Source organism: Oncorhynchus mykiss, chromosome 6 (genome assembly GCF_013265735.2).
Source record: "Oncorhynchus mykiss isolate Arlee chromosome 6, USDA_OmykA_1.1, whole genome shotgun sequence".
NCBI classification, from domain to species: domain Eukaryota; kingdom Metazoa; phylum Chordata; class Actinopteri; order Salmoniformes; family Salmonidae; genus Oncorhynchus; species Oncorhynchus mykiss.
Window position 1 is genome coordinate 56,095,365 of NC_048570.1, and position 26,348 is coordinate 56,121,712.

General features: G+C 42.8%; 1 protein-coding gene across 3 annotated transcripts in view; it reads left to right on the forward strand.

Annotated features, from left to right (window-relative positions):
- Positions 1-25,383, forward strand: part of LOC110526175 (tetraspanin-4) — a 100,123-nt gene extending 74,740 nt beyond the window's left edge. For 2 of the 3 annotated variants that reach the window (XM_021606851.2, XM_021606850.2), the window contains 5 exons: positions 6,265-6,339; positions 13,667-13,768; positions 16,252-16,383; positions 22,848-22,931; positions 24,767-25,383. In XM_021606851.2, the coding sequence (XP_021462526.2) occupies positions 6,265-6,339; positions 13,667-13,768; positions 16,252-16,383; positions 22,848-22,931; positions 24,767-24,835 (462 nt within the window). In that variant the 3' untranslated portion in view covers positions 24,836-25,383. The remainder of the gene's footprint in view (positions 1-6,264; positions 6,340-13,666; positions 13,769-16,251; positions 16,384-22,847; positions 22,932-24,766) is intronic. The other variant, XM_036980465.1, reaches the window with a different exon arrangement.
- Positions 25,384-26,348: the final 965 nt, after the last annotated feature.

Sequence of the window (26,348 nt, forward strand, 5' to 3'; positions counted from 1 at the left end):
TTGAGCCTTCACATCGATTTAGAAATAGACAGCTCTAACCCTCTGCTTTCATTAGAAGAGCAATTAGAGATTTGATAACTGAACTGATCATTGAGGGGAATGGATTAAGATTTGACCGTGGTAATTGTTGAAGTGCTGTGGTGCTTCGTGCCTGATATGTATCGTGGTTAAAAGTAATACGGTTGAGTGGTAATTTGTAACATGGCAATAACTTGTTGTGGACGGCAATAACTTGTTGTGGACGGCGTTTTACAACAGTTGTGTACTGAACGTCTTGTCAGTCTATTAGTGAGGATATGTTTTCATGTTTTATTCCATTATCTCCATGAGATTCAATGGAGAATACAAACCTTTTTTCCAATATCCACACTAACAGATCACTTAGAATGCATGCCAATTACATTGATTCATTCTAAGTGATACAGGATGTGATTATGGACATGTAGCCTTGCCAGTGGCGATTTTAGCATGTAAATCTTGGCGGGGCAAAAAAACAACATGTTTATAGATGCAGGCCAGCAAACCCACTACACAACACTAAACAATACATTAATTGCACTATAACGGTGACAAACGGTGCCCACACACTTTTAGGGCCTACATAAAGCTGTCCCAACAGCAGAGTCCCAACACCTTACCACTGCTACACCTGGCTTTCAGGAGAGCCTTGTCTGGCAGCGAAATAGTTAATTCTGTCGCACCTTCTCCCGCTCTCCTTCTCTGGCGCTTGAGGGCGCCAGGCTGCCCTTAATTTTGCACACCTGTCACCACCATTAAGCGCAGCAGCGCAATATTAGACTCACCTGGACTCCATTACTTTGTTGATTACCCCCTCTATATCTGTCTGCTCCTCAGTTTGTTCCCTGTGTCAGCATTGATGTTGTTATTTTTCCCCTTTCTAGACTCGGTTCCTGTTCGGTCTCATGTCCATTGTTTATTAAATGTTCTCCCTGTACCCTCGTCTCCAGCTTCGATCCTCACACATTCAGCCTCATTTACTGCTTTTGAAAAAAACATAGCTGATATCAAATCAAATTTATTTATATAGCCCTTCGTACATCAGCTGATATCTCAAAGTGCTGTACAGAAACCCAGCCTAAAACCCCAAACAGCAAGCAATGCAGGTGTAGAAGCACGGTGGCTAGGAAAAACTCCCTAGAAAGGCCAAAACCTAGGAAGAAACCTAGAGAGGAACCAGGCTATGAGGGGTGGCCAGTCCTCTTCTGGCTGTGCCGGGTGGAGATTATAACAGAACATGGCCAAGATGTTCAAATGTTCATAAATGACCAGCATGGTCAAATAATAATAATCACAGGCAGAACAGTTGAAAGTGGAGCAGCAGCACGGCCAGGTGGACTGGGGACAGCAAGGAGTCATCATGTCAGGTAGTCCTGAGGCATGGTCCTAGGGCTCAGGTCCTCCGAGAGAGAGAAAGAAAGAGAGAAAGAGAATTAGAGAGGGCATACTTAAATTCACACAGGACACCGGATAGGACAGGAGAAGTACTCCAGATATAACAAACTGACCCTAGCCCCCCGACACATAAACTACTGCAGCATAAATACTGGAGGCTGAGACAGGAGGGGTCAGGAGACACTGTTGCCCCATCCGAGGGCACCCCCGGACAGGGCCAAACAGGAAGGATATAACCCCACCCACTTTGCCAAAGCACAGCCCCCACACCACTAGAGGGATATCTTCAACCACCAACTTACCATCCTGAGACAAGGCCGAGTATAGCCCACAAAGATCTCCGCCACGGCACAACCCAAGGGGGTTGATATGGCTGACTTGCTTAAACAAATGTGGTTTCTACTGACAATTGAGACATACAAACTATGGCATAGTACACAGAGTCAGAACCGTTGGATAAATAAAGGGGGCATATGAGCAGACAATGAAAGCTCTTACAATATTCAATGATTATATTTATCTAAAACAGGCTATACATGTGCACCACCAAGTCAGGACTGTAGGCAAAATTTGGAGGGGAAAAGGGACCAAATTATTAGGGTGAGGCACATGTGCTACTAACAGCTTACTGCACAACATACACTTAGTATTACTTTCTTACTGTAGCTACAGTATACATATCTCCCTGGATTATTACATAATTTATGCAGCAGCGTACAATACATTTTTGTACTCAACTTGTTGTGCTGTGCTCACTTGAACAGCAAGGTGGCGCGGCGGTTTTATTTTTTTAAACCTTTATTTAACTAGGTAAGTCAGTTAAGAACAAATTCTTATTCTCAATGACGGCCTAGGAACAGTGGGTTAACTGCCTGTTCAGGGGCAGAACGACAGATTTGTACCTTGTCAGCTCGGGGGTTTGAACTTGCAGACTTCCGGTCCAACGCTCTAACCACTAGGCTACCCTGCCGCCCCATTGCGAAGAGCTGCTGGCAAACGCAGGAAAGGGCTGTTTGAATGAATGCTTACAAGCCTGCTGCTGCCTACCACTGCTCAGTCAGACTGCTCTATCAAATATCAAATCATAGACTTAATTATAATATAATAAACACACAGAAATACAAGCCTTAGGTCATTCATATGGTCAAATCCGGAAACTATCATTTCGAAAACAAAACGTTTATTCTTTCAGTGAAATACGGAACCGTTCCGTATTTTATCAAACGGGTGGCATCCCTAAGTCAAAATATTGCTGTCACATTGCACAACCTTCAATGTTATGTCATAATTATGTACAATTCTGGAAAATGTATTTGTTTGGAAGGAATGGTCTTCACACAGTTCGCAACGAGCCAGGCTGCCCAAACTGCTGCATATACCCTGACTCTGCTTGCACAGAAAGTGACACAATTTCCCTAGTTAATATTGCCTGCTAACATGGCAGGCAATAAAAAAACATTTCACTAAATATGCAGGTTTAAAAGAATCTAAACTTGTGTATTGATTTTAAGAAAGGCATCGATGTTGATGGTTAGGTACGTTGGTGCAACAACAGTGCTTTTTTCGCGAATGCGCTTGTTAAATCATCACCTGTTTGGCGAAGTAGGCTGTGATTCGATGATAAATTAACAGGCATTGATTATTTGCAACGCAGGACAAGCTAGATAAACTAGTAATATCATCAAACATGTGTAATTAACTAGTGATTATGTTAAGAGTGATTGTTTTTTATAAGATATGTTTAATGCTAGCTAGCAACTTGCTCGTTGCTGCACTCGCGTAACAGGTGGTCAGCTTACCACGCAGTATCCTCGTGGAGTGCAATGTAATCGGCCATAATCGGCGTCCAAAAATGCAGATGACCAATTGTTATGAAAACTTGAAATCGGCCCTACTTTCAAGACAACTGGGATCTTGGGAAAATGTATGGAGTAAAAAGTACATTATTTTCTTCAGGAATGTAGTGAAGTAAAAGTTGCCAAAAATAAAATAGTAAAGTACAGATACCCCCAAAAAACGACTTAAGTAGTGCTTCAAAGTATTTTTTACTTATGTACTTTACAACACTGGTGTAAACAAATGTTTAACGACATGTGAGTAGTTTTAGAATGGCCCAAGACATGGCTTATGAATGTCAAATGTGGTCCCTGCGATCCACTATAGGTAGATAAAAATGAGGTGCTGGTAATATGGGTCAGGTCATTTGACCTGGTTGGGCTATAAGCAAGCCGTTTCCGCTGTATTAATGGTGCAACCATGACGCCATTGACTCTGCACTCGCAGAGTCGCACAGTGCTCCCAAAATAACACTCCTGGTCGCATACGAACCAATTGGTTGCACTTTAGAGCCCTGTCTGCGGCTAATAACAGCCTCTCTGGAAGCTTCTACCTCCACCACAGACTCACTGCATTAAGTCACAGTCCAGGAGTTAAATCTCTACTAAATCTCTGTGGGTGTGAAATGAGACGTGCAAGACTAGCCCCAGGTCAAAGGTGAAGAGCGGAAGGTTGGGTTTTAGTTAGTGGGCCGGAATCTGACATTGGTGCAATCTTTAAAAACACCACAGCATTGCTTTCGCGTAACCCATCCTTTCAGATCAGTGGCTACACAACAAAGCAAAAGGGCCGCCAGTCGAGAGTAATTTGGGACCTGGCACAGTTGTAACCTTCCCACCACCCTAAGTTAGTTATCGGTCCGACGTAGCTGGATTCCTAAAGGTATTGATTTGGGAGGCACCGTCTGACAGTGGCATGCCTTCAGTTTCTCCCTCTTCCGTCTATCAACAAAGACCCTCGGTAGCTTTCATGCTGAATGTGAATCACAGAGAGTCGATAAACCGCCCGAGATCAATGGTCAACCAGCAGTTTCATTATAGTTCTCCTCATCGCTCTCACTGCCAAGGCATTGATCTCCACTAAACTAGGATATCATCAAAGCCTGACGAGAGGAGAAACAAGTCATGGCATAAATAACAGGGCTGGTTTGGCTACTGTAGTGGGGGCTACCCTCACAGCCACATACTTTTGTTGTTTTCACATAAAGTCGCCAGCAGTTGTGAGGCATTAAGTGGATGACAAAGGCTTTGCAATACCTAGTCAGTTGCACAACTGAATGCGTCTTCCACGTTTAACCCAACCCCTCTGAATCAGAGAGGTGCGGGTGGCTGCCTTAATTGACATCCATGTTATCCACACCCAGGGAGCAGTTGTTGTTGGTCAACTGCCATGCTCAAGGGCAGAACAGCCCATTTTTCCACCTTGGGGATTTGGACCAGCAACCTTTCAGTTACTGGCCCACCGCTCTTAATCGCTAGGCTACCTGCCGCCCTAACATTGGCCAAGCTCAATGTTGCTTGTTAGTTCACTCAGCAGCATGTGGTTCTCATTCGAACTGTGGCATGGGAATGAGTCAACTATCAACTTGATTGATGGATTGCCTGCTATCACATTACAACCAATATCATGTCAGACTGAGACGTTTTAGAGGGAAGGAGGTTCTGGCAGTAGATATGATTACCATTCAATTACCGACTCCCTGACATCCTCTTTAACTGACAGCCAATTGGTTTTCTAACTTCCATCTTAATTGAAGTAACTCAGTTTCTCTGTTTCTAATTTCCTTAATTGATGAATTGTTTTTGGTTTCGACTTCGGTATATTGCAAGAGTACTTTTTTGTCTGATGCCGGCTACAAATTCCATTTGGTTTGTATGAGTTCAGGAGGAGAGAGGGAGGGAGAGAGAGAGAGTCAGCGAGAGAGAGATGAAGTGCACTAGGGCAGAAACCTTTTGGCTGGTGAGAAAATAAAATAAATCACGCACTGACTACGTCGAGCTTGTGACTCGACAAATTTGTTGGATGCATTTGCTGTTTGTTTTGGTTGTGATTCAGATTATTTTGTGCACAATAGAAATGAATGGTAAATAATGTATTGTGTCATTTTGGAGTCTCTGTTATTGTAAATTGTAAATAAGAATAGAATATGTTTCTAACCACTTCTACATGAATGTGGGCGCTAACATGATTATGGATAATCCTAAATGAATCGTGAATAATGATGAGTGGGAAAGTTTCAGATGCAAAAAATACCCCAAAGACATGTTAACCTCTCACCATTACAATAACAGGGGGTGTGATATTTGTAGAGTCACATGATGTAATCATTGCGTGTTATGAATATGGGACCAAATACTTTACTTTTTAGTACTTTAATAGACATAAGTGAATTCCTCCTAATACTTTTGGTCCCCTAAAATGGGGGTACTATGTACAAAAAGTGCTTTAATTTCTAAACTGTTCAAAATGATAATGGATAAAAATGCCCTCAAATGAAAGCTAACATTCTGCACTTTAACCTCTTAGTCATTGTATCAATTAAAATCCAAAGTGCTGGAGTACAGAGCCAAATACATGTGTCACTGTCCCAATATTTTTGTAGCTCACTGTATCACGGCCCAACCTGTCTCTCTGAGTATTACTGTCCCACTCCTCCACTTCTTCTCTTGTCAGTCTTAAATATATATAAGGCAGAATGATCTAAAGGCGTTCGATCTTCCATGTCTCCTCAACTCACTCTTCCTGACACTTTGTCTGGCCTGCTCCCCTGTCTCCCTGCTCTTCCTTTCTCAAGTTAAATCTCATAATACACAGGCATGTAATATGTCTCTGGCGAGCGTTTCCTGGGCCTGATGGGTCAACTCGTAAAAATCTCTCCTCTCTCTCTCTCTCTCCCCGCTTTCTCCCTCTCTCTCCTCTCCCTCTCTCTCCCCTCTCTCTCTCCTGTCCCTCTCTCTCCTCTCTCTCTCTCCTGTCCCTCTCTCTCCTCTCCCTCTCGCCTCTCTCTCTCCACAGTTCTTCATCCTCCTTCTGCTGATCTTCTTCTTGGAGATTCTGTCCATCATGCTCTTCTTTGTTTACCAAGACCAGGTAAGGCGACGTCTCACTCTTATATATTTATTTTTATTGTGGTTGATTCCAGTAGCGTTTAAGTCTCACAGAATGTAATAATATAAACTCAGCAAAAAAAGAAAAGTCACCTTTTCAGGACCCTGTCTTTAAACGATCATTCGTAAAAACCCAAATAACTCCACAGATCTTCATTGTAAAGGGTTTAAACACTGTTTCCCATGCTTGTTCAATTAACCATAAACAATTAATGAACATGCACCTGTGGAACGGTCGTTAAGTCACAAACAGCTTAGGCAATTAAGGTCACAGTTATGAAAACTTAGGACACTAAAGAGGCCTTTCTACTGACTCTGAAAAACACCAAAAGAAATATGCCCAGGGTCCCTGCTCATCTGCGTGAATGTGCCTTAGGCATGCTGCATGAGGACTGCAGATGTGGCCAGGGCAATACATTGCAATGTCCGTACTGTGAGACACCTAAGACAGCACTTCAGGGAGACAGGACGGACAGCTGATCGTCCTCGCAGTGGCAGACCACGTGTAACAACACCTGCACAGGATCAGTACATCCGAACATCACACCTGCGGGACAGGTACAGGATGGCAACAACAACTGCCTGAGTTACACCAGGAATGCACAATCCTTCCATCAGTGCTCAGACTGTCCGCAATAGACTGAGAGAGGCTGGACTGAGGGCTTGTAGGCCTGTTGTAAGGTAGGTCCTCACCAGACATCACCGGCAACAACGTCACCTATGGGCACAAACCCACCTTTGCTGGACAGAACAGGACTGGCAAAAAGTGCTCTTCATTGACGAGTCGCGGTTTTGTCTCACCAGGGGTGATGGGCGGATCCGCATTTATCATCAAAGGAATGAGCGTTACACCGAGGCCTCTACTCTGGAACGGGATCGATTTGGAGGTAGAGGGTCTGTCATGGTGTGTCACAGCATCATCGGACTGAGCTTGTTGTCATTGCAGGCAATCTCAACGCTGTGCGTTACAGGGAATACATCCTCATCCCTCATGTGGTACCCTTCCTGCAGGCTCATCCTGACATGACCCTCCAGCATGACAATGCCACCAGCCATACTGCTCGTTCTGTGTGCGTGATTTCCTGCAAGACAGGAATGACAGTGTTCTGCCATGGCCAGCGAAGAGCCCGGATCTCAATCCTATTGAGCACGACTGGGACCTGTTGGATCGGAGGGTGAGGGCTAGGGCCATTCCCCCCAGAAATGTCCGGGAACTTGCAGGTGCCTTGGTGGAGATGGTAACATCTCACAGCAAGAACTGGCAAATCTGGTGCAGTCCATGAGGAGGAGATGCACTGCAGTTCTTAATGAAGCTGGTGGCCACACCAGATAATGACTATCCCTTTGTTCAGGGACACATTATTCCATTTATGTCACATGTCTGTGGAACTGGATTGAAAAGTAGAGGAGCATTGGCTTTTCAACATAAATACATCTCTACACATCAGAGCATTTCCAACTTGGGAAGGGATTAATAATAAAATTCGCACACACACACACACACACACATACATCCTGCTCCTACATACACACCAGTACACTGGCATGCACAGACACAATAGTACAATTCACAGCATTTCAATCCAGCTGAAAAAGCGGTGCGCCAATAACGGTACGCCCTCCAATCTCGGCCACGGCTAATCCATTATGCATGACTTGTGGCATCCTCGCTACCCGAGGGCCAGGGCCAAGGCCGTTGGTGTCTACAGTCTCCGCCTGTACCTTTTAGTAAATAATGATCCTACCCTTTGATATTTTTCTCCTCCCTCTTTATTTCCTTTGAGTGTATTTGATTTTTCCCACTCTCGTACTGTGTATAGCTTTTTATCTGTGGTTATGTAATAAAACCCATACAGGCTCTGTTAAATCTGAATCCTCTGCCCCACAGCCATCCTTTGGTTTGTCTCACTTGGTGTGTAATTCTAGAAGAGTTCCTGGATTGGTAGCATCTTCCTGGGCTTTCAGCCATTATATCCCTTCCGCTATGGATGTCAGTCCCCACCCTAGTCCCTATGTCTGAATCCCTATCCTCCATTCCGGATCTGAATGATTCAGTTTAATTTCTTAACTGTTCTACACAAAGCAGTGCAATGAGAAACTGGGTAAAAGACCGGAGCACTGTAAAAGCCAGGCGTACTGTAGATGTACTGTAGGACTTAAGAAAGAAATTAGGAAAGAAAGGGAATGGTCCTCCAGCGGCTAGTTTAAATGGACTCTACGATGTTCTTCAACCGCAGGGCCATTCCATATGTACATAAGAGAGTTACATGTTAATGTTATTGTTGGGAAGGATATGTTCTTTTTTAAAACATTGTTTTCCATTACGGGTACTGGAAGGCAGATGTGTGTGCTGGCATTTATTTCAGCCCTGCACTAAACACACAATTCAGCAAGGTCATAGTGGTCAAATGAGTTGGCGCATGACGTTAATGGTTATGTCAACTTGCGTTATCGCAAAATGTATCAGTTACCGCTGGAAATCTGAGTTACAAAAACAGTGTACAGTCTGTTGCTGCCCTATTTCAGAAATATTCAACCTACCAGCCACGTTGATTCAACATAAATGAGAAAGTACGAAATAATGAGGAAACTTTACCCAGAGAGCTGATTTCTGATCCTTCATCAGTATTCTGTTGCCGGGTCTCATTCCCACAACACCGCTACTCCACTGATGGCCTTGAACACTCCCATCTGTTCCTTCAACACATCAGCGCGTGGCACCTAATGCCAGCCTACAGCTGCCAACCTTGCCATCTTTGACTGACTTCAATAGCTAAACTAAAATGTGCTCCGCTCGGGTTCCCCAAGACCAGGATTGGGAAACGCTGACCTAGTCTCATCACCACCTAATCAAATAGGGTCATTAAAAAAGTTACAGCAGCCAGGCGGGGGTTCCTTTCCAACTAGGAAACCGTGTCGGTCAAACCAATTACTGTAGGAAAATGGTGATCCGTACGTTGTCCATATTAGGACAGACTCACATGTCCATGGAAGTTGTCAGAGTCACCTGGAGTTGGTGTTAGTCACTTTCAGTTGGTATACACATTATATAATGTGTTTTTTTAAATCATTTATTAGTTTACAATATGATTAATTCATTAATAATTGTAAAAACGTCAATGATGAAAGCATTAGAATGTGACTCAAATGAAAGACAGTGACATTTTCTCCAATGTGTGGCACAACTCAGTTTGTTGTATATAATAGTAAGGATCATATTTCTTACATAAACAAGGTGCACATTTCAACCTCAGCAGCATGGGACTGAGGTTCAATGAAGCAATTTGAAATTGAGTCATGTAACCACTTCCTGAATACATTTCAAGCATGGAGAAGTTTCATTTCGTGCTGAGAGAAACGTTTGATTGGTAAAACACACTACTAATCATAGTGATTCACCCATTAAATTAATGGCGACATGAAATTACTAATTCATTGGACTACCTACAAGACATAAAATGTTCTGTTCTTTGTGTGAAAAGGAGAAACCCATTGTTGAAATCCTGTAGGGGTGTTGACAGTAAAAAAACAAAAAACACCTGGGTTCAAATAGTATTTGTTTTGCTTCAAACACTTTAGCTGGACTTTAGGCACTCCAGGCAGGATCAACTGGCACTCAGGCAGTGTCACGCCCTGACCGTAGATTGCTTTTGTAGATTGTTTCTATTTTTAGTTTGGTCAGGGTGTGATGTGGGTGGGTATTCTATGTTTTGTTCTATGTTTGTATTTCTATGGGTTTGGCCTGGTATGGTTCCCAATCAGAGGCGTTGTCTCTGATTGAGAACCATTCTTAGGCAGCCTGGTTTTGCCCTTGAGTTGTGGGTAGTTGTTTTCTGTTTCGTATCTGTACCAGCCAGAACTGTTTTGTGTTGGTCTATTTTTGTTATTTTGGTCTTAGTGTTCTGAGTTTAAATAAATATGAACATGGACACATATTGGTTCGATCCTTCCTACTCCTCCTCAGACGAAGAGGACAGCCGTTACAGGCAGGCTCAACCAATCGCTCAAAGTACAAATACTAAACTATTTGAACCCACGTCTGGTAAAAGTATCTGTTGATTTAAACTTCATAGAATTCAATATTGCAATCAGGTTGAGATAAAACAATAATACAATAAGTAGAATTGGAGCAAAGAAGCATTGAGGAAAATAGACTGGAAAACAAAACGTGAACAGCTCCTGTCAATGTTTCCCTATGAATAAATATGAATATATATGAATGCATTTGAATAAACATACCACATTAAAAGGAATACCTACAGAGAGAATAGAAGCACAAAAATTCCCCATTTTGACAGTATTCTATCCTTGCTGGGAGCTATCACAGACCAACATAGATAAACAGTTTGCCATTTTACCAGTTAGGGCTCCCGAGCGGGTGGTCTAAGGCACTGCATCTAGCTAGAGGTGTCACTACAGACCCTGGTTCGATTCCAGGCTGTATCACAACCGGCCGTGATTGAGAATCCCATAGGGTGGCGCACAATTGGCCCAGCGTTGTGCGGGTTAGGGTTTGGCCGGGGTAGGCCGTCATTGTAAATAAGAATTTGTTCTTAACTGACTTGCCTAGTTAATGGGACGATGCATAGAGCCTTCGCCTTCTCTTCACATTTCCTGATTCCTCGTCCAATAAACATTTAACACAGTGCAATGTAAAAAATACAGAAAGTATTCAGATCCACAGATTTTTCCAAAATGTGTTACATTCCAGCCTTATTCTGAAATTGATTAAATTGTCCCGTCCCCCCCCCATCAATCTACCCACAATATCCCATAATGACGAAGCGAAAACAGGTTTTTAGAAATACCTTATTTACATAAGTATTTAGACCCTTTGCTATGAGACTCAAAATTGAGCTCAAGTGCATCCTGTTTCCATTGATCATCCTTGAGATGTTTCTACAACTTGGAGTTGTAGAACAAATTCAATTGATTGGACATGATTTGGAAAGACACACACCTGTCTATATAAGGTCCCAAAGTTGACAGTGCATGTCAGAGCAAAAACCAAGCCATGAGGTCGAAGGAATTGTCTGTAGAGCTCCAAGACAGAATTGTGTCGAGGCACAGATCTTGGGAAGGGTACCAAAAAATGTCTGCAGCATTGAAGGTCCCAAGGAACACAGTGGACTCCATCATTCTTAAATAGAAGATGTTTGGAACCACCAAGACTCTTTCTAGACCTGGCCGCCCGGCCAAACTGAGCAATTGGGGGAGAAGGGCCTTGATTAGTGAAGTGCTATCTCTACTGTACTTCACTAATCAAGCGTTTATGGTAGAGGTGCCAGACGGAAACCACCCCTCAGTAAAAGGCACATGACAGACTGCTTGGAGTTTACTAAAAGGAACCATGAGAAACAAGATTCTCTGGTCTGATGAAACCAAGATTGAACTCTTTGGCCTGAATGCCAAGCGTCACGTCTGGTGGAAACCTGGCATCCCTTCGGTGAAGCATGGTGGTGGTAGCATCATGCTGTGGGGATGTTTCTCCGCGGCAGGGACTGGGAGACTAGTCAGGATCGAGGGAAAGATGAACGGAGCAAAGTACAGAGAGATCCTTGATGAAAATCCAGAGCGCTTAGGACCTCAGACTGGGGCAAAGGTTCACCTTCCAACAGGACAACGACCCTAAGCACACAGCCAAGACGCAGGAGTGGCTTCGGGACAAGTCTCTGAATGTCCTTGAGTGGCCCAGCCAGAGCTCAGACTTGAACCCGATCGAACATCTCCGGAGAGACCTGAAAATAGCTGTGCAGCGAAGCTCCCCATCCAACCTGACAGAGCTTGAGAGGATCTGCAGAGAAGAATGAGAAGCAAACCTTGAGGAAGCAAACCTTGAGGCCTAGAGAAAGATTTGAATAGCTCTTGTGCTGTATAATGAGATGCTTTGGGAAGAGAGTGTTTGGTGAGTTTTCACACTGTTTCTAAATTGCACATTTGATGACAACATGATTCAGGCTAATCCATAACAGTGTGTATAAAACAACAGTAGCTTCTTTAAGCAGTGTCAAGTTGATTAGAATCCCTCAAAGCAATGACTTTAAAGACTGTGAGGCCGCAGCAATTGCCATTTGCTGAAAAATGATGCAAAATCCTTCTTTGAATCTCTAATCTAATATGGCAGGTTTAGCTGTCTTGTGGTGATCTGGCATAATATGAGTCAGTGTGTTCCAAGGCGATACACGGGATATGCTTTTTTAAATTATTATTATTATTATTATTAGAATAATTTTTAAAAGTATATTATTATTTATTTTTTATTGAATATTTAAAACATACAATATACTTGCAGTGAAGCCGCTCAACAACTACATCACATTGGTCATCTAACGGACTCCCATTCAGAGCGACACACAGAAGCAACCAGGGTCAACGCCCTGCTCAAGGGCACGTCGACAGATCTCCCACAAGGTCAAAAACGGGGACCCGAACCAGCGATCCATCAGCCACCGGCCCAAGCTCCTAATCGCCAGGCCACCAGGCCTCCAAGATCCCCCTCACATTTCCCCCCAAAAATGATCAGAGTGGATTGATCTTTTCCAGACAGATTTGATCATGCATTTTTTAAGTTACAGCAGTGTCAGCAAAGTTATGATTGGAAGTATGAGCCAGTATCTGCTGGAAAGATACAAGGAGAAATATTTCCTAAGGGCCGTATTCTGACTTGAGATAGCACTAAACTCGAATTTGTCTCCCATTGACGTCAATGAATGACACGAAAGTCAGAGTTAAGCGTGCATCTCAAGTCAGAATAAGGCCCGTTGTGCTTTCAGCAGAGCAAATTTTGCTCCTGTTATTTTCAGAAGGGAATACAAGACAAGAACAAATGCTAAAATCATGAAATTGTATTTTAGTAACACTTCCCCTCATGCTCTTTTATCCTTTGTGTTACCTTTGTGTTCTACATTGTACCCATATATTATTTTGCTCAGAAAAATATCAGGTATAGAGTCTATTATTCATGCTACATTGCGGCTGTGTTGAAACGGCTGTAAACAAATGTGATTTTAGCAAAGTTGGGAGAGCCCTTTTGACAGTGGGTTGAACAGACCACTGATGGTGTCAGCCTGTTGCCCTCTACACAAACATGCCAAAAGACTGCATTACCCTACTGGCACAGTTTTTGAGAGAGCAAAGGCTCTGGATCAATGGCAATATATCAGATTGATGTATTGTTTGTTGACTGTCTGAATGCGTAAATCAGTTGTGTTTCGGAGACACAGAGACAGAGAGTGTTTGTGTGTGTGTGTTTTGCATGAGTAAGGATGTCCATGTCTTCACCTTGATGTCTTTGTGTGTCTTGTATCCAGGTTGATCACTATGCCCAGAGGGATTTGAAGAGGGGACTCCAGCTCTTTGGCACCGAAGGCAACGTAGGCTTGACCAACGCCTGGATGATCGTACAAACTGATGTAAGTCCATACGCAAGGCACTTAACCCTACTTGCAAGTCGCTCTGGATAAGAGCGTATGCTAAGTGACTAAAATGTAAATGTAAAATGTAAGTCAATGTGTCCTGCTTAGACTGCCCCCTGGTGGTCAGCAGTAGAACAGTACACTTGTCTTAAATTGGCCTGGTCCCAGATCTGTTTATACCAATGCATGACAATGACCATAGGGGTTAGCAAGACAGCACAATCAGATCTGGGACCAGGATAGTGTTAAAAGAGGCCAAGTTTTTAGAAATACAGTACTGCAGGCTAATTACATGATCATAGGGACACTTCATAGGGACAAGGGATTATGCAATCTAACCTGATTCCAACCAATAAGAATAGCCTTGGATTCTTTAAATAGGCTGCCAAACAGTAAGAGAAATGCAAATTGGACCGCACGGCTCCCCGAAGAACAACACTGTTTGTTTCCACACTCACTTTGATGTGCTTGGCTTTGTATTATTCATGACTAAAATCCACAGCTCAAATCATGGGCAAAAGAAAAGTAGGAAACACACGGTGAGGAAAGATAGTAGAGAAAAGATTGAATAAAAGGAGCCGATAAAAATGCAGCAGGCACTGCTGGTGAAAGCTGCCGAGAGATGTCAAAAGATACCAGATTCAAGATATCAAACTTTGGGCTATTTGATCACAGAATGACCCTTTTTTACATTATAAAGTCCAGTTTGATTGTTTGTAGTGTGCATTAGTGAATAGTGTGCATTAGTGAATAGTGTGCATTAGTGAAGTTGTGTGACTGACTGCACATCGTGAGTGAGTGAGTGAGTGAGTGAGTGAGTGAGTGAGTGAGACCATGTGTTCAAGATTCAATTCTAGATTGAGTCACATGTCAAAACCGCAGCAAGTGTTCTCATTCCATAAGACTAAGTTAACCCTCTCCACCCTCCCCCATTGAATACATTACCACACTGCAAAATGCACCCAGGCAAAGTTAATCTAGTTTAAATTCAGTAATGACCATTTTGGAGTGATGAGGGAGAACTATCCAAGTAAAAGATGTGACAGAGATATGTTTAACATACAGTACTTATTCAAGGGTTTTTCTTTATTTTTACTATTTTCTACATTGTAGAATAATAGTGAAGGCATCAAAACTATGAAATGACACTTATGGAATCATGTATTAACCCAAAAAGTTTTAAACAAATCAAGATATATATTTTCTATTTCAGATTCTTCAAAGTAGCCACACTTTGCTTTGATGGCAGCTTTTCACATTCTTGGCATTCTCTCAACCAGCTTCATGAGGTAGTCACCTGGAATGCATTTCAATTAACAGGTGTGCCATGTTAAAAGTACATTTGTGGAATTTCTTTCCTTAATGCGTTTGAGCCAATCAGTTGTGTTGTGACAAGGTAGGGGTGGCATACAGAAGATAGCACTATTTGGTAAAATACCAAGTCCATATTATGGCAAGAACAGCTCAAATAAGCAAAGAGAAATGACAGTCCATCATTACTTTAAGACATGAAGGTCAGTCAATAGACAATTTCAAGAACTTTGAAAGTTTCTTCAAGTGCAGTCACATAAACCATCAAGCGCTATGATGAAACTGGCTCTCATGAGGACTGCCACAGGAAAGGAAGACCTAGAGTTCATTAGAGTTATCAGCCTCAGAAATTGCAGTCCACATAAATGTTTCACAGAGTTCAAGTAACAGACACATCTCAACACCAACTGTTCAGAGGAGACTGCTGCAAAGAAACCACTACAAAAGGACACCAATAAGAAGAAGAGACTGGTAACGCTGTCTGTGATTTATTTAGAATTCAAGGCACACTTAACCAGCATGGCTACCACAGCATTCTGCAGCGATACGCCATCGCATCTGGTTTGTGCTTAGTGGGATTATCATTTGTTTTTCAACAGGACAATGACCCAACACACCTCCAGGCTGTGAAAGGGCTAATTGACCAAGAAGGAGAGTGATGGAGTGCTGCATCAGATGACCTGGCCTTCACAATCACCCGACCTCAACCCAATTGAGATGGTTTGGGATGAGTTAGGCCGCAAAGCAGCCAACAAGTGCTCAGCATATGTGGGAACTTCTTCAAGACTGTTGGAAAAGCATTCCAGGTGAAGCTGGTTGAGAGAATGCCAAGAGTGTGCAAAGCTGTCATCAAGGTAAAGGGTGGCTACTTTGAAGAATATAAAATATATTTAGATTTGTTTAAAACAAATTGGGTTACTACATGATTCCATATGTGTTATTTCATAGTTGTGATGTCTTCATTATTATTCTACAATGTAGAAAATAGTATAAATAAAGAAAAACCCTTGAATGAGTAGGTGTGTCCAAACTTTTGACTGGTACCGTACATATGGAAATGCCAGAGAACGATCTCTGTTCATGAATCATGCAGAATGGTTTTAGTGTGTAGCATTTTTGGTGTTCCTCTCTGTTCAGTCATTAACGTTCAGTGTCCTTGTCTGGTGTAGTTCCGCTGCTGTGGCGTGACCAACCATACGGACTGGTTTGAGGTGTACAATGCCAGCCGTGTGCCCGATTCCTGCTGTCTGGAGTACAGCGACAACTGTGGCCTCGTGAACCCAGGGACCTGGTGGACCGCGGTAAGATGCACAGAATCACACATACACAAACAAACACACATGTACCCACACATACACTCTCCCTCTCTCCGACACACATACGCACACGCGGTTGTTTTTGTTGCCCAAATGTACAGTGCCTTGCGAAAGTATTCGGCCCCCTTGAACTTTGCGACCTTTTGCCACATTTCAGGCTTCAAACATAAAGATATAAAACTGTATTTTTTTGTGAAGAATCAACAACAAGTGGGACACAGTCATGAAGTGGAACAACATTTATTGGATATTTCAAACTTTTTTAACAAATCAAAAACTGAAAAATTGGGCGTGCAAAATTATTCAGCCCCTTTACTTTCAGTGCAGCAAACTCTCTCCAGAAGTTCAGTGAGGATCTCTGAATGATCCAATGTTGACCTAAATGACTAATGATGATAAATACAATCCACCTGTGTGTAATCAAGTCTCCGTATAAATGCACCTGCACTGTGATAGTCTCAGAGGTCCGTTAAAAGCGCAGAGAGCATCATGAAGAACAAGGAACACACCAGGCAGGTCCGAGATACTGTTGTGAAGAAGTTTAAAGCCGGATTTGGATACAAAAAGATTTCCCAAGCTTTAAACATCCCAAGGAGCACTGTGCAAGCGATAATATTGAAATGGAAGGAGTATCAGACCACTGCAAATCTACCAAGACCTGGCCGTCCCTCTAAACTTTCAGCTCATACAAGGAGAAGACTGATCAGAGATGCAGCCAAGAGGCCCATGATCACTCTGGATGAACTGCAGAGATCTACAGCTGAGGTGGGAGACTCTGTCCATAGGACAACAATCAGTCGTATATTGCACAAATCTGGCCTTTATGGAAGAGTGGCAAGAAGAAAGCCATTTCTTAAAGATATCCATAAAAAGTGTTGTTTAAAGTTTGCCACAAGCCACCTGGGAGACACACCAAACATGTGGAAGAAGGTGCTCTGGTCAGATGAAACCAAAATTGAACTTTTTAAACTTTTTAAACTTTTAAACCAGCTTTTCTTCAGCAGGGACAGGGAAGATGGTTAAAATTGATGGGAAGATGGATGGAGCCAAATACAGGACCATTCTGGAAGAAAACCTGATGGAGTCTGCTAAAGACTGGGACGGAGATTTGTCTTCTAACAAGACAATGATCCAAAACATAAAGCAAAATCTACAATGGAATGGTTCAAAAATAAACATATCCAGGTGTTAGAATGGCCAAGTCAAAGTTCAGACCTGAATCCAATCGAGAATCTGTGGAAAGAACTGAAAACTGCTGTTCACAAATGCTCTCCATCCAACCTCACTGAGCTCGAGCTGTTTTGCAAGGAGGAATGGGAAAAAATGTCAGTCTCTCGATGTGCAAAACTGATAGAGACATACCCCAAGCGACTTACAGCTGTAATCGCAGCAAAAGGTGGCGCTACAAAGTATTTACTTAAGGGGGCTGAATAATTTTGCACGCCCAATTTTTCAGTTTTTGATTTGTTAAAAAAGTTTGAAATATCCAATAAATGTCGTTCCACTTCATGATTGTGTCCCACTTGTTGTTGATTCTTCACAAAAAAATACAGTTTTATATCTTTATGTTTGAAGCCTGAAATGTGGCAAAAGGTCGCAAAGTTCAAGGGTGCAGAATACTTTCGCAAGGCACTGTAATTGTTTGGTCCAAAAACCTTCCTTGTGACCTACCAGGTAAACAAAACATTACAGTATACTGTGATAAATCTCAGACAATCCACCCACAGTCCACTGAGCTTTTGCTAAAACCCAACCCACCATTTGGGAAACACTGCTCTGCTGTGGATAACTACCTGTTCTCATATGCCTTATATTTGGGGTATAAGGCATATTCAAATATAAGGGGTATTTAACCCTATGGGCTATAGCCCATAGAAACCCAGTGAATAACACATTCTAAATGGCAAAACAGATGTATCATAAGGAATAAGGTTTTTAAGTATCTATCCTATATCTAGGAGATATAAGAAAGCTCAGGAATATATATATATATATATATATATATATATATATATATATATATATATACACTGCTCAAAAAAATAAAGGGAACACTTAAACAACACAATGTAACTCCAAGTCAATCACACTTCTGTGAAATCAAACTGTCCACTTAGGAAGCAACACTGATTGACAATAAATTTCACATGCTGTTGTGCAAATGGAATAGACAACAGGTGGAAATTATAGGCAATTAGCAAGACACCCCCAATAAAGGAGTGGTTCTGCAGGTGGGGACCACAGACCACTTCTCAGTTCCTATGCTTCCTGGCTGATGTTTTGGTCACTTTTGAATGCTGGCGGTGCTTTCACTCTAGTGGTAGCATGAGACGGAGTCTACAACCCACACAAGTGGCTCAGGTAGTGCAGCTCATCCAGGATGGCACATCAATGCGAGCTGTGGCAAGAAGGTTTGCTCTGTTTGTCAGCGTAGTGTCGAGAGCATGGAGACGCTACCAGGAGACAGGCCAGTGCATCAGGAGACGTGGAGGAGGCCGTAGGAGGGCAACAACCCAGCAGCAGGACCGCTACCTCCGCCTTTGTGCAAGGAGGAGCAGGAGGCGCACTGCCAGAGCCCTGCAAAATGACCTCCAGCAGGCCACAAATGTGCATGTGTCTGCTCAAACGGTCAGAAACAGACTCCATGAGGGTGGTATGAGGGCCCGACGTCCACAGGTGGGGGTTGTGCTTACAGCCCAACACCGTGCAGGACGTTTTTCATTTGCCAGAGTACACCAAGATTGGCAAATTCACCACTGGCGCCCTGTGCTCTTCACAGATGAAAGCAGGTTCACACTGAGCACATGTGACAGACGTGACAGAGTCTGGAGGCGCTATGGAGAACGTTCTGCTGCCTGCAACATCCTCCAGCATGACCGGTTTGGCGGTGGGTCAGTCATGGTGTGGGGTGGCATTTCTTTGGGGGGCCGCACAGCCCTCCATGTGCTCGCCAGAGGTAGCCTGACTGCCATTAGGTACCGAGATGAGATCCTCAGACCCCTTGTAAGACCATATGCTGGTGCGGTTGGCCCTGGGTTCCTCCTAATGCAAGACAATGCTAGACCTCATGGGGCTGGAGTGTGTCAGCAGTTCCTGCAAGAGTTAGGCATTGATGCTATGGACTGGCCCGCCCGTTCCACAGACCTGAATCTAATTGAGCACATCTGGGATATCATGTCTCGCTCCATCCACCAACACCACGTTGCACCACAGACTTTCCAGGAGTTGGCGGACGCTTTAGTCCAGGTCTGGGAGGAGATCCCTCAGGAGACCATCCGCCATCTCATCAGAAGCATGCCCAGGCATTGTAGGGAGGTCATACAGGCACGTGGAGGCCACACACACTACTGAGCCTCATTTTGACTTGTTTTAAGGACATTACATCAAAGTTGGATCAGCCTGTAGTGTTGTTTTTGTTGTCAGCACATTCAACTATGTAAAGAAAAAAGTATTTAATAAGAATATTTCATTCATTCAGATCTAGGATGTGTTATTTTAGTGTTCCCTTAATTTTTTTGAGCAGTGTATATATGTCTCACAGAATGAAATAATATAAACTCAGCAACAACAAAAAAAAAACGTCCCCTTTTCAGGACCCTTTTCAGGTCTTTCAAAGATAATTCGTAAAAATCCAAATAACTTCACATATCTTCATTGTAAAGGGTTTAAACACTGTTTCCCATATTGTTCTATGAACCATAAACAATTAATGAACATGCACCTGTGGAACGGTCGTTATGATACTAACAGCTTACAGACGGTAGGCAATTAAGGTCACAGTTATGAAAACTTAGGACACTAAAGAGGCCTTTCTACTGACCCTGAAAAATACCAAAAGTAAGATGCCCAGGGTCCCTGCTCATCTGCGTGAATGGGCCCTAGGCATGCTGCAAGGAGGTATGAGGACTGCAGATGTAGCCAGGGCAATAAATTGTAATGTCCGTACTGTGAGACGCCTAAGACAGCGCTACAGGGAGACGGGACGGACATTTGATCGTCCTTGCAGTGGCAGACCACCTGTAACAACACCTGCACATGATTGGTACATCCGAACATCACACCTGCGGGACAGGTACAGGATGGCAACAACAACTTCCCAAGTTAAACCAGGAACGCACAATCCCTCCATCAGTGCTCAGACTGTCCGCAATAGGCTGAGAGAGGCTGGACTGGGGGCTTGTAGGCCTGTTGTAAGGCAGGTCCTCACAAGACATCACCGGCAACAACGTCGCCTATGGGTACAAACCCACCGTTGCTGGACCAGATAGGACTGGCAAAAAGTGCTCTTCACTGACGAGTCGCGGTTTTGTCTCACCAGGGGTGATGGTCAGATTTGCGTTTATCGTCGAAGGAATGAGCGTTACACCGAAGCCTGTACTCTGAAGCGGGATCGATTTGGAGGTAAATGGTCTGTCATGGTCTGGGGCGGTGTGTCACAGCATCATCGGACTGAGCTTGTTGTCATTGCAGGCAATCTCAACGCTGTGCGTTACAGGGAATACATCCTCATCCCTCATGTGGTACCCTTCCTTCAGGCTCATCCAGACATGACCCTCCAGCATGACATTGCCACCAATGCCACCACCATTGCTCGTTCTGTGCGTGATTTCCTGCAACACAGGAATGACAGTGTTCTGCCATCACCAGCAAAGAGCCCGGATCTCAATCCCACTGAGCCCGACTGGGACCTGTTGGATCGGAGGGTGAGGGCTAGGGCCATTCCCCCACAGAAATGTCCGGAAACTTGCAGGTGCCTTGGTGGAAGAGTGGGGTAACATCTCACAGCAAGAACTGGAAAATCTGGTGCAGTCCATGAGGAAGAGAAGCACTGCAGTACTTAATGCAGCTGGTGGCCACACCAGATACTGACTGTTACTTTTGATTTTGAAACCCCTTTGTTCAGGGACACATTATTCAATTTCTGTTAGTCACATGTCTGTGGAACTTGTTCAGTTTATGTCTCAGTTGTTGAAATATTTACACGGTAAGTTGATACGAAGCCCATCCAACCCAGAAGCCAGCCGCACCAATGTGTCAGAGGAAACACCATACACCTGGCGACCGTGTCAGCGTGCACTGCGCCCGGCCCACCACAGAAGTCGCTAGTGCGCGAGTTTGCTGAAAGTTTGCTGAAAATAAACGTAGTTGACAGTGAAAGGATGTTTATTTTTTTTGCTGAGTTTATATATTATTTTACACATTTTACCCCTTTTTGGGGGCACAAAACTTTTTTAAAACCGGTACCGGGTTACGTTTAGACGAGTCCTGTGACACTTGTGAGGGTCGTAGAACAAAACGGAGAACACCGTTGGTGTTCATGAGAGTCTCTGCTTTCGATACTGGGGTCATAGTTTGTTGACCAAACAATTTCCAAAAATCAGTCTTCTCAAGAAAACCTCTGTAGTGTTACAGACATTTTCGTCTCCTGGTCTGACAAACAGCTCTGTATCCCTGTCACTTTTCACCGCAAACGCGGAAGGCCAACATGGGCGTATGTGGTGGATTGAGCCCATACAGAACAAAAAAACATATCTCTAGCTTAGACAGATTTTTATGGGGATTTTTTTAATTATGTTAATCAACTCTATGGGGTTTTTAAATCTGTGCCTTGAGGTCTGCAGCAGCATTGCTGATTTTCTTTCTTTTGCCCCTGGTAGTTAATTCATATATAATTCCTTAATTAATACCCTTGTTTGGTGAAAGAATCCACTCAACTGGTGTCACAGGTCTAAATCCCTGATTTATAGGGGAAGACTGAAAACCAGCAGTGCTAAAGACTGTGAGGCATAAATTCTTTCTGCCGTATACCATGCTAGGCTCATGTACTCTGTGCCAGTCCCAACGCTGTCTGACGTTGTCTATGCCACTATCTTTCATTATTACAACAACCCCTTTAGCTGCTTTAAGGATATATAAACTATTCACAATTCTATACGTGAAGACTTGTATTTGTCTCGTGGTATATTACGTCATCCTTTTCAGTGACACTGTGTTTCACGTAATGTCTCTTGAATGTTCAAAAGTTGTCGCCTAAGTGTCTAACCTGCTTGTGTTGGCCATGAAAAATTCAGCTCGTTCGCTCGTCTAAATGTTGTCCCAGCACAGAGCAATGGTACCATCTGCAAGTTACTCCCAACCTTCCACCCCTAGTGATAGATAGGGATGAAGGCAACCATATGGGACCCACTTAGCTAACATGATAAGGAGATGATTTGCAGAGTAAAAGGCATGTATGCGAGGATGTGTCACTTTGTGTTGGGCGGTGTAGAGAAGGGCCTGTGGGCCCGATACTCTTGTAAGTCTACCAAGACTAGCGACAGAAGGAAAATGAAATGTACCCCAACCCTGCTGTAGGCTACACTTAGGCACCCCATGCTATAAATTAATGTGATGTTTTTTTGTATAATGTGCTGTAAAACTTTTGTTTCCATTCCTGTGTGTCTCCACAGCCATGTTACGAGCGGGTGAAGGATTGGATACAACAGAATCTGGTGGCCCTGTGGATATTTGCCTTGTGTACGGCACTCACACAGGTACAGACACTGGTGGCACAATTGTGCTCTTCAGTGCACGTTGAAAGTGCTTTGAATGCTTATGCTTCAGTGGGTAGCATTTTATAGTGATGTCTATTGACAGGGAACCATAACATCTTAGCTTGGCACCAGTAGATCGGTATCTGCTTTTCCAACTTTGCTATACAGACTCCATTCTAAATATCTGTGCATATGAACATTTACTGTAGCTTGCATTAGGGGTCAGACTGAATGGCAGGACAACAAAAGTCAGAGGAGTTGGTTAAAGCACATATTGAACAGATCTGGAACCAGGCTAATATCCCTAATACTTGATAAGAAATTAGATGATTTGAAAGTAGGCCTCAATTAACAACTATAGTGAAACCCAATTCAAATTCATGAAGTTGTTCCTTTTATTCTCAATGGAGACACGGGTCTTGTCCAAATACCCATTCTAGCTTAAACTGCATACTATTTAGCACATACAAAGTATACAGTATGCCACAACTGCAACCTGCGTTGTGATAATTTCGTTGTTTGCTCTATAACCTGTTTATTCATGTGCCTTGCAACCGTGATATACAGGGCTAAACAATCAAAATAAATTCAACCACACCTTTGTTTGATCACAAAATATAGCAACCTCTGTCCAGTGAAGTCCACAAAGCATATTGCATGTACAGTTAGTTACATGACCTACAGCATGGTAAAACAAGTTCATGTTTCAGACATTTTTGGACCACTTAACTGTCGCAAAGAAAACAGGATCTGCCTGCACTGTTCCAGCACCACTTTAACTTCAACATTTTAACATCAACACCACCTACGCTTAGTCTAATAGTGACAACGAAAATATGCCAAAAACAATTTAGTCCAATCAACGTAAGCTAAATATGATGTGGCTGTCCATGGTTCTGATTTCTGTGTGTGTGTGTGTGTGTAGAAAAACCTGTTTACCCACCCTACTTGTAGAGAAACACTAATGCCATCCTCCTCTCTTTCATGTTGACAAAACGTTCTATCACTCTGTCATACAGTACACGTTTTTATTTTTTGTTGTCCTCAGCTACCTGGCTAAAGTGCTTGCTAGCCTAACGTCCGTTCATGGGCAACGTTAGCTAGTTAACATTAGACTTTTACATCTAGCTACATATTGAACTTTCATCCTTTCAGGCCAGGGGAACAACAATGTATAAATTAATGGTTGGATCAGAATCGCAGTTATAATCATTGGCCAGTACAGATAATTAAGTTAAACCACAAGTCCAAATCACTATCTCCATCCATGGCCAATTTAGACGTTGCTTACAATGCAATACTCGTTCGAATTTTAAGGAGAACAAAAACCACTTAGCCTACATTTGAACACCACCGCAGAAGCTTCGCTATTCGGCATCTTCCCAATTAAGTAGCCTAGTTTTGTCGTTTGGCTACTTGAAGAGAACTGGGGCCAATCACTCACAGCCCACCTCTTCCCAACTTTGTGGAAAAGTGTGCATTGAATTCTACTGGATGAAGAGCCGAAATGAGTATAACATCCTGGCATTTAAACCCTACTAGATTGAAAAAAATCACGTACTAGAAAACATATTTTCTCATACTGAGAATGCATCTTGCACGTTTGCGTTGTTTCGCGTTATTGGTTAATTTCGGTAGCAAATCCCCATATCCGATTATCAACTGTTGTCAAAGCCGACATTACTATGAAATACGGGCTATTAAAGTATACCTGATTTTCTAAATGTCCCATACTATATTTAGGACACAAGTATGGGTATTCAGACACGACCACTTTATTGATGATGTAGTTGTGTCACATTGGTTTTGGTTGTGTATGTGTTCCCTTTGTGTAGATTCTGGGTTTGGTCTTCTCTATGACGATGTTCTGCCAAGCAGTCAAAGTGGAGACCTTCTACGCCTAGCAGCGTCCCCTCTTTGCCCCAAAGGACTCTGTGAATGAGTGAGGCACACACCTCTCTCTCTCTCTCTCTACTCTGTGACGGACCTTTCTCACCAACGACTCGCCGACCAATCCTCATGTAACATCTTCACAACGACCTGTACTGTAAAACAAGCACAATGTACTATCGGGAGCCAGTGGATAGTTTTTTTGCTGAATTAAATGTTATTCGCTCATTTTGTGGTCAACATATATATGTAATATATAGGAGTAATCCTTTTTTAAAGATATGTTTTCAATGATTTTGAATCATTCTATAACCGTAAATGTTTTTGAAAGGAGAGGAGAGCTAAGGAATGCAGGTCAAGAGTGCATTTATTAAGACAGGCCATATGAGTAGTAAAGTGCATGGCTCTTATAATGGTGTTAGTAAATGTTTGGCTCATCCAAATCAACTTTTCCTTGAGTTTCTTTTTTTATTCTAACGTCAAGAAATACTGTAAATTATAGTGCATTGTAACAGTGAATTCATAATGATACTTATTTAATAAACGAGTTCATCTGTAGGGATTTACTATGTATATAATATAATAATATAAATCAGTATGGCAACTTCAATACTAAGAATGTCTGGATGTTCACAAAATATCCTGAAAATAGAAGATGGTCCCTAGACCCCATCTCGAGTTGCACAGATCAACAAAACCAACATGAGTCATCCTAGGCTACTAAATGTCTCTTGAGATCTGGCTGTCACAGAATCTGTCAAGATCCTCGACAACGTCTCCCTGCTGTGGCCTAGGGGCATTTCTTTCCCACAGTTCTCATCAATATTGTTTCATTCACATTGAGCCAACTTCTGTGTAACCCCATGAATAACCATTCCCTGTGTCCCAGCTAGGTAGAACACACAGTCTCCCATACCAAATGCATGAGAACATCAGAAAAATCTGCAAAACAACCTTTGATTAGAAATGTTTGTGTGGGTTCACAATCTCTCTTGGTAGCTTGACATGTACTTTGATTGTCAGTGTCAGTGGAGTCTTGGTAGCAGCTGTGCATTTCTGTTTACACAATTAACACTGGGAAAATATATATATTTACAAAAAACATTGTATGGGGGATTGGAAATGATAAAGACAATTACATTGATGGAAGCTATAATCTATCTGCAATATTAAAGCTGATCTACCCCCTTACAAAAACACTGGGAAAACCACCTACATCTTCAGATGCTACAGTTAAACACTAGCCAGTGAGTGGTAGGTAACAGGTGTATTTCCTGTACACCACAACATCTATGACTGGACAGGCGTGCAAGCAACACACACACACACACACACACACACACACACACACACACACACACGCAGTCACACCGAGGTAGAGGAGACCAGGGTGGAGAACAAAGTAAGATTCTTTTTTTTTTTTACATCACCATATATATCTACGTTTCTAGGACTTAACAGGCTGTGGGGTTAACTATTACACAGTCTTCAATAGCCGACTTTGTGGTAATAAAACAAAAATGATTT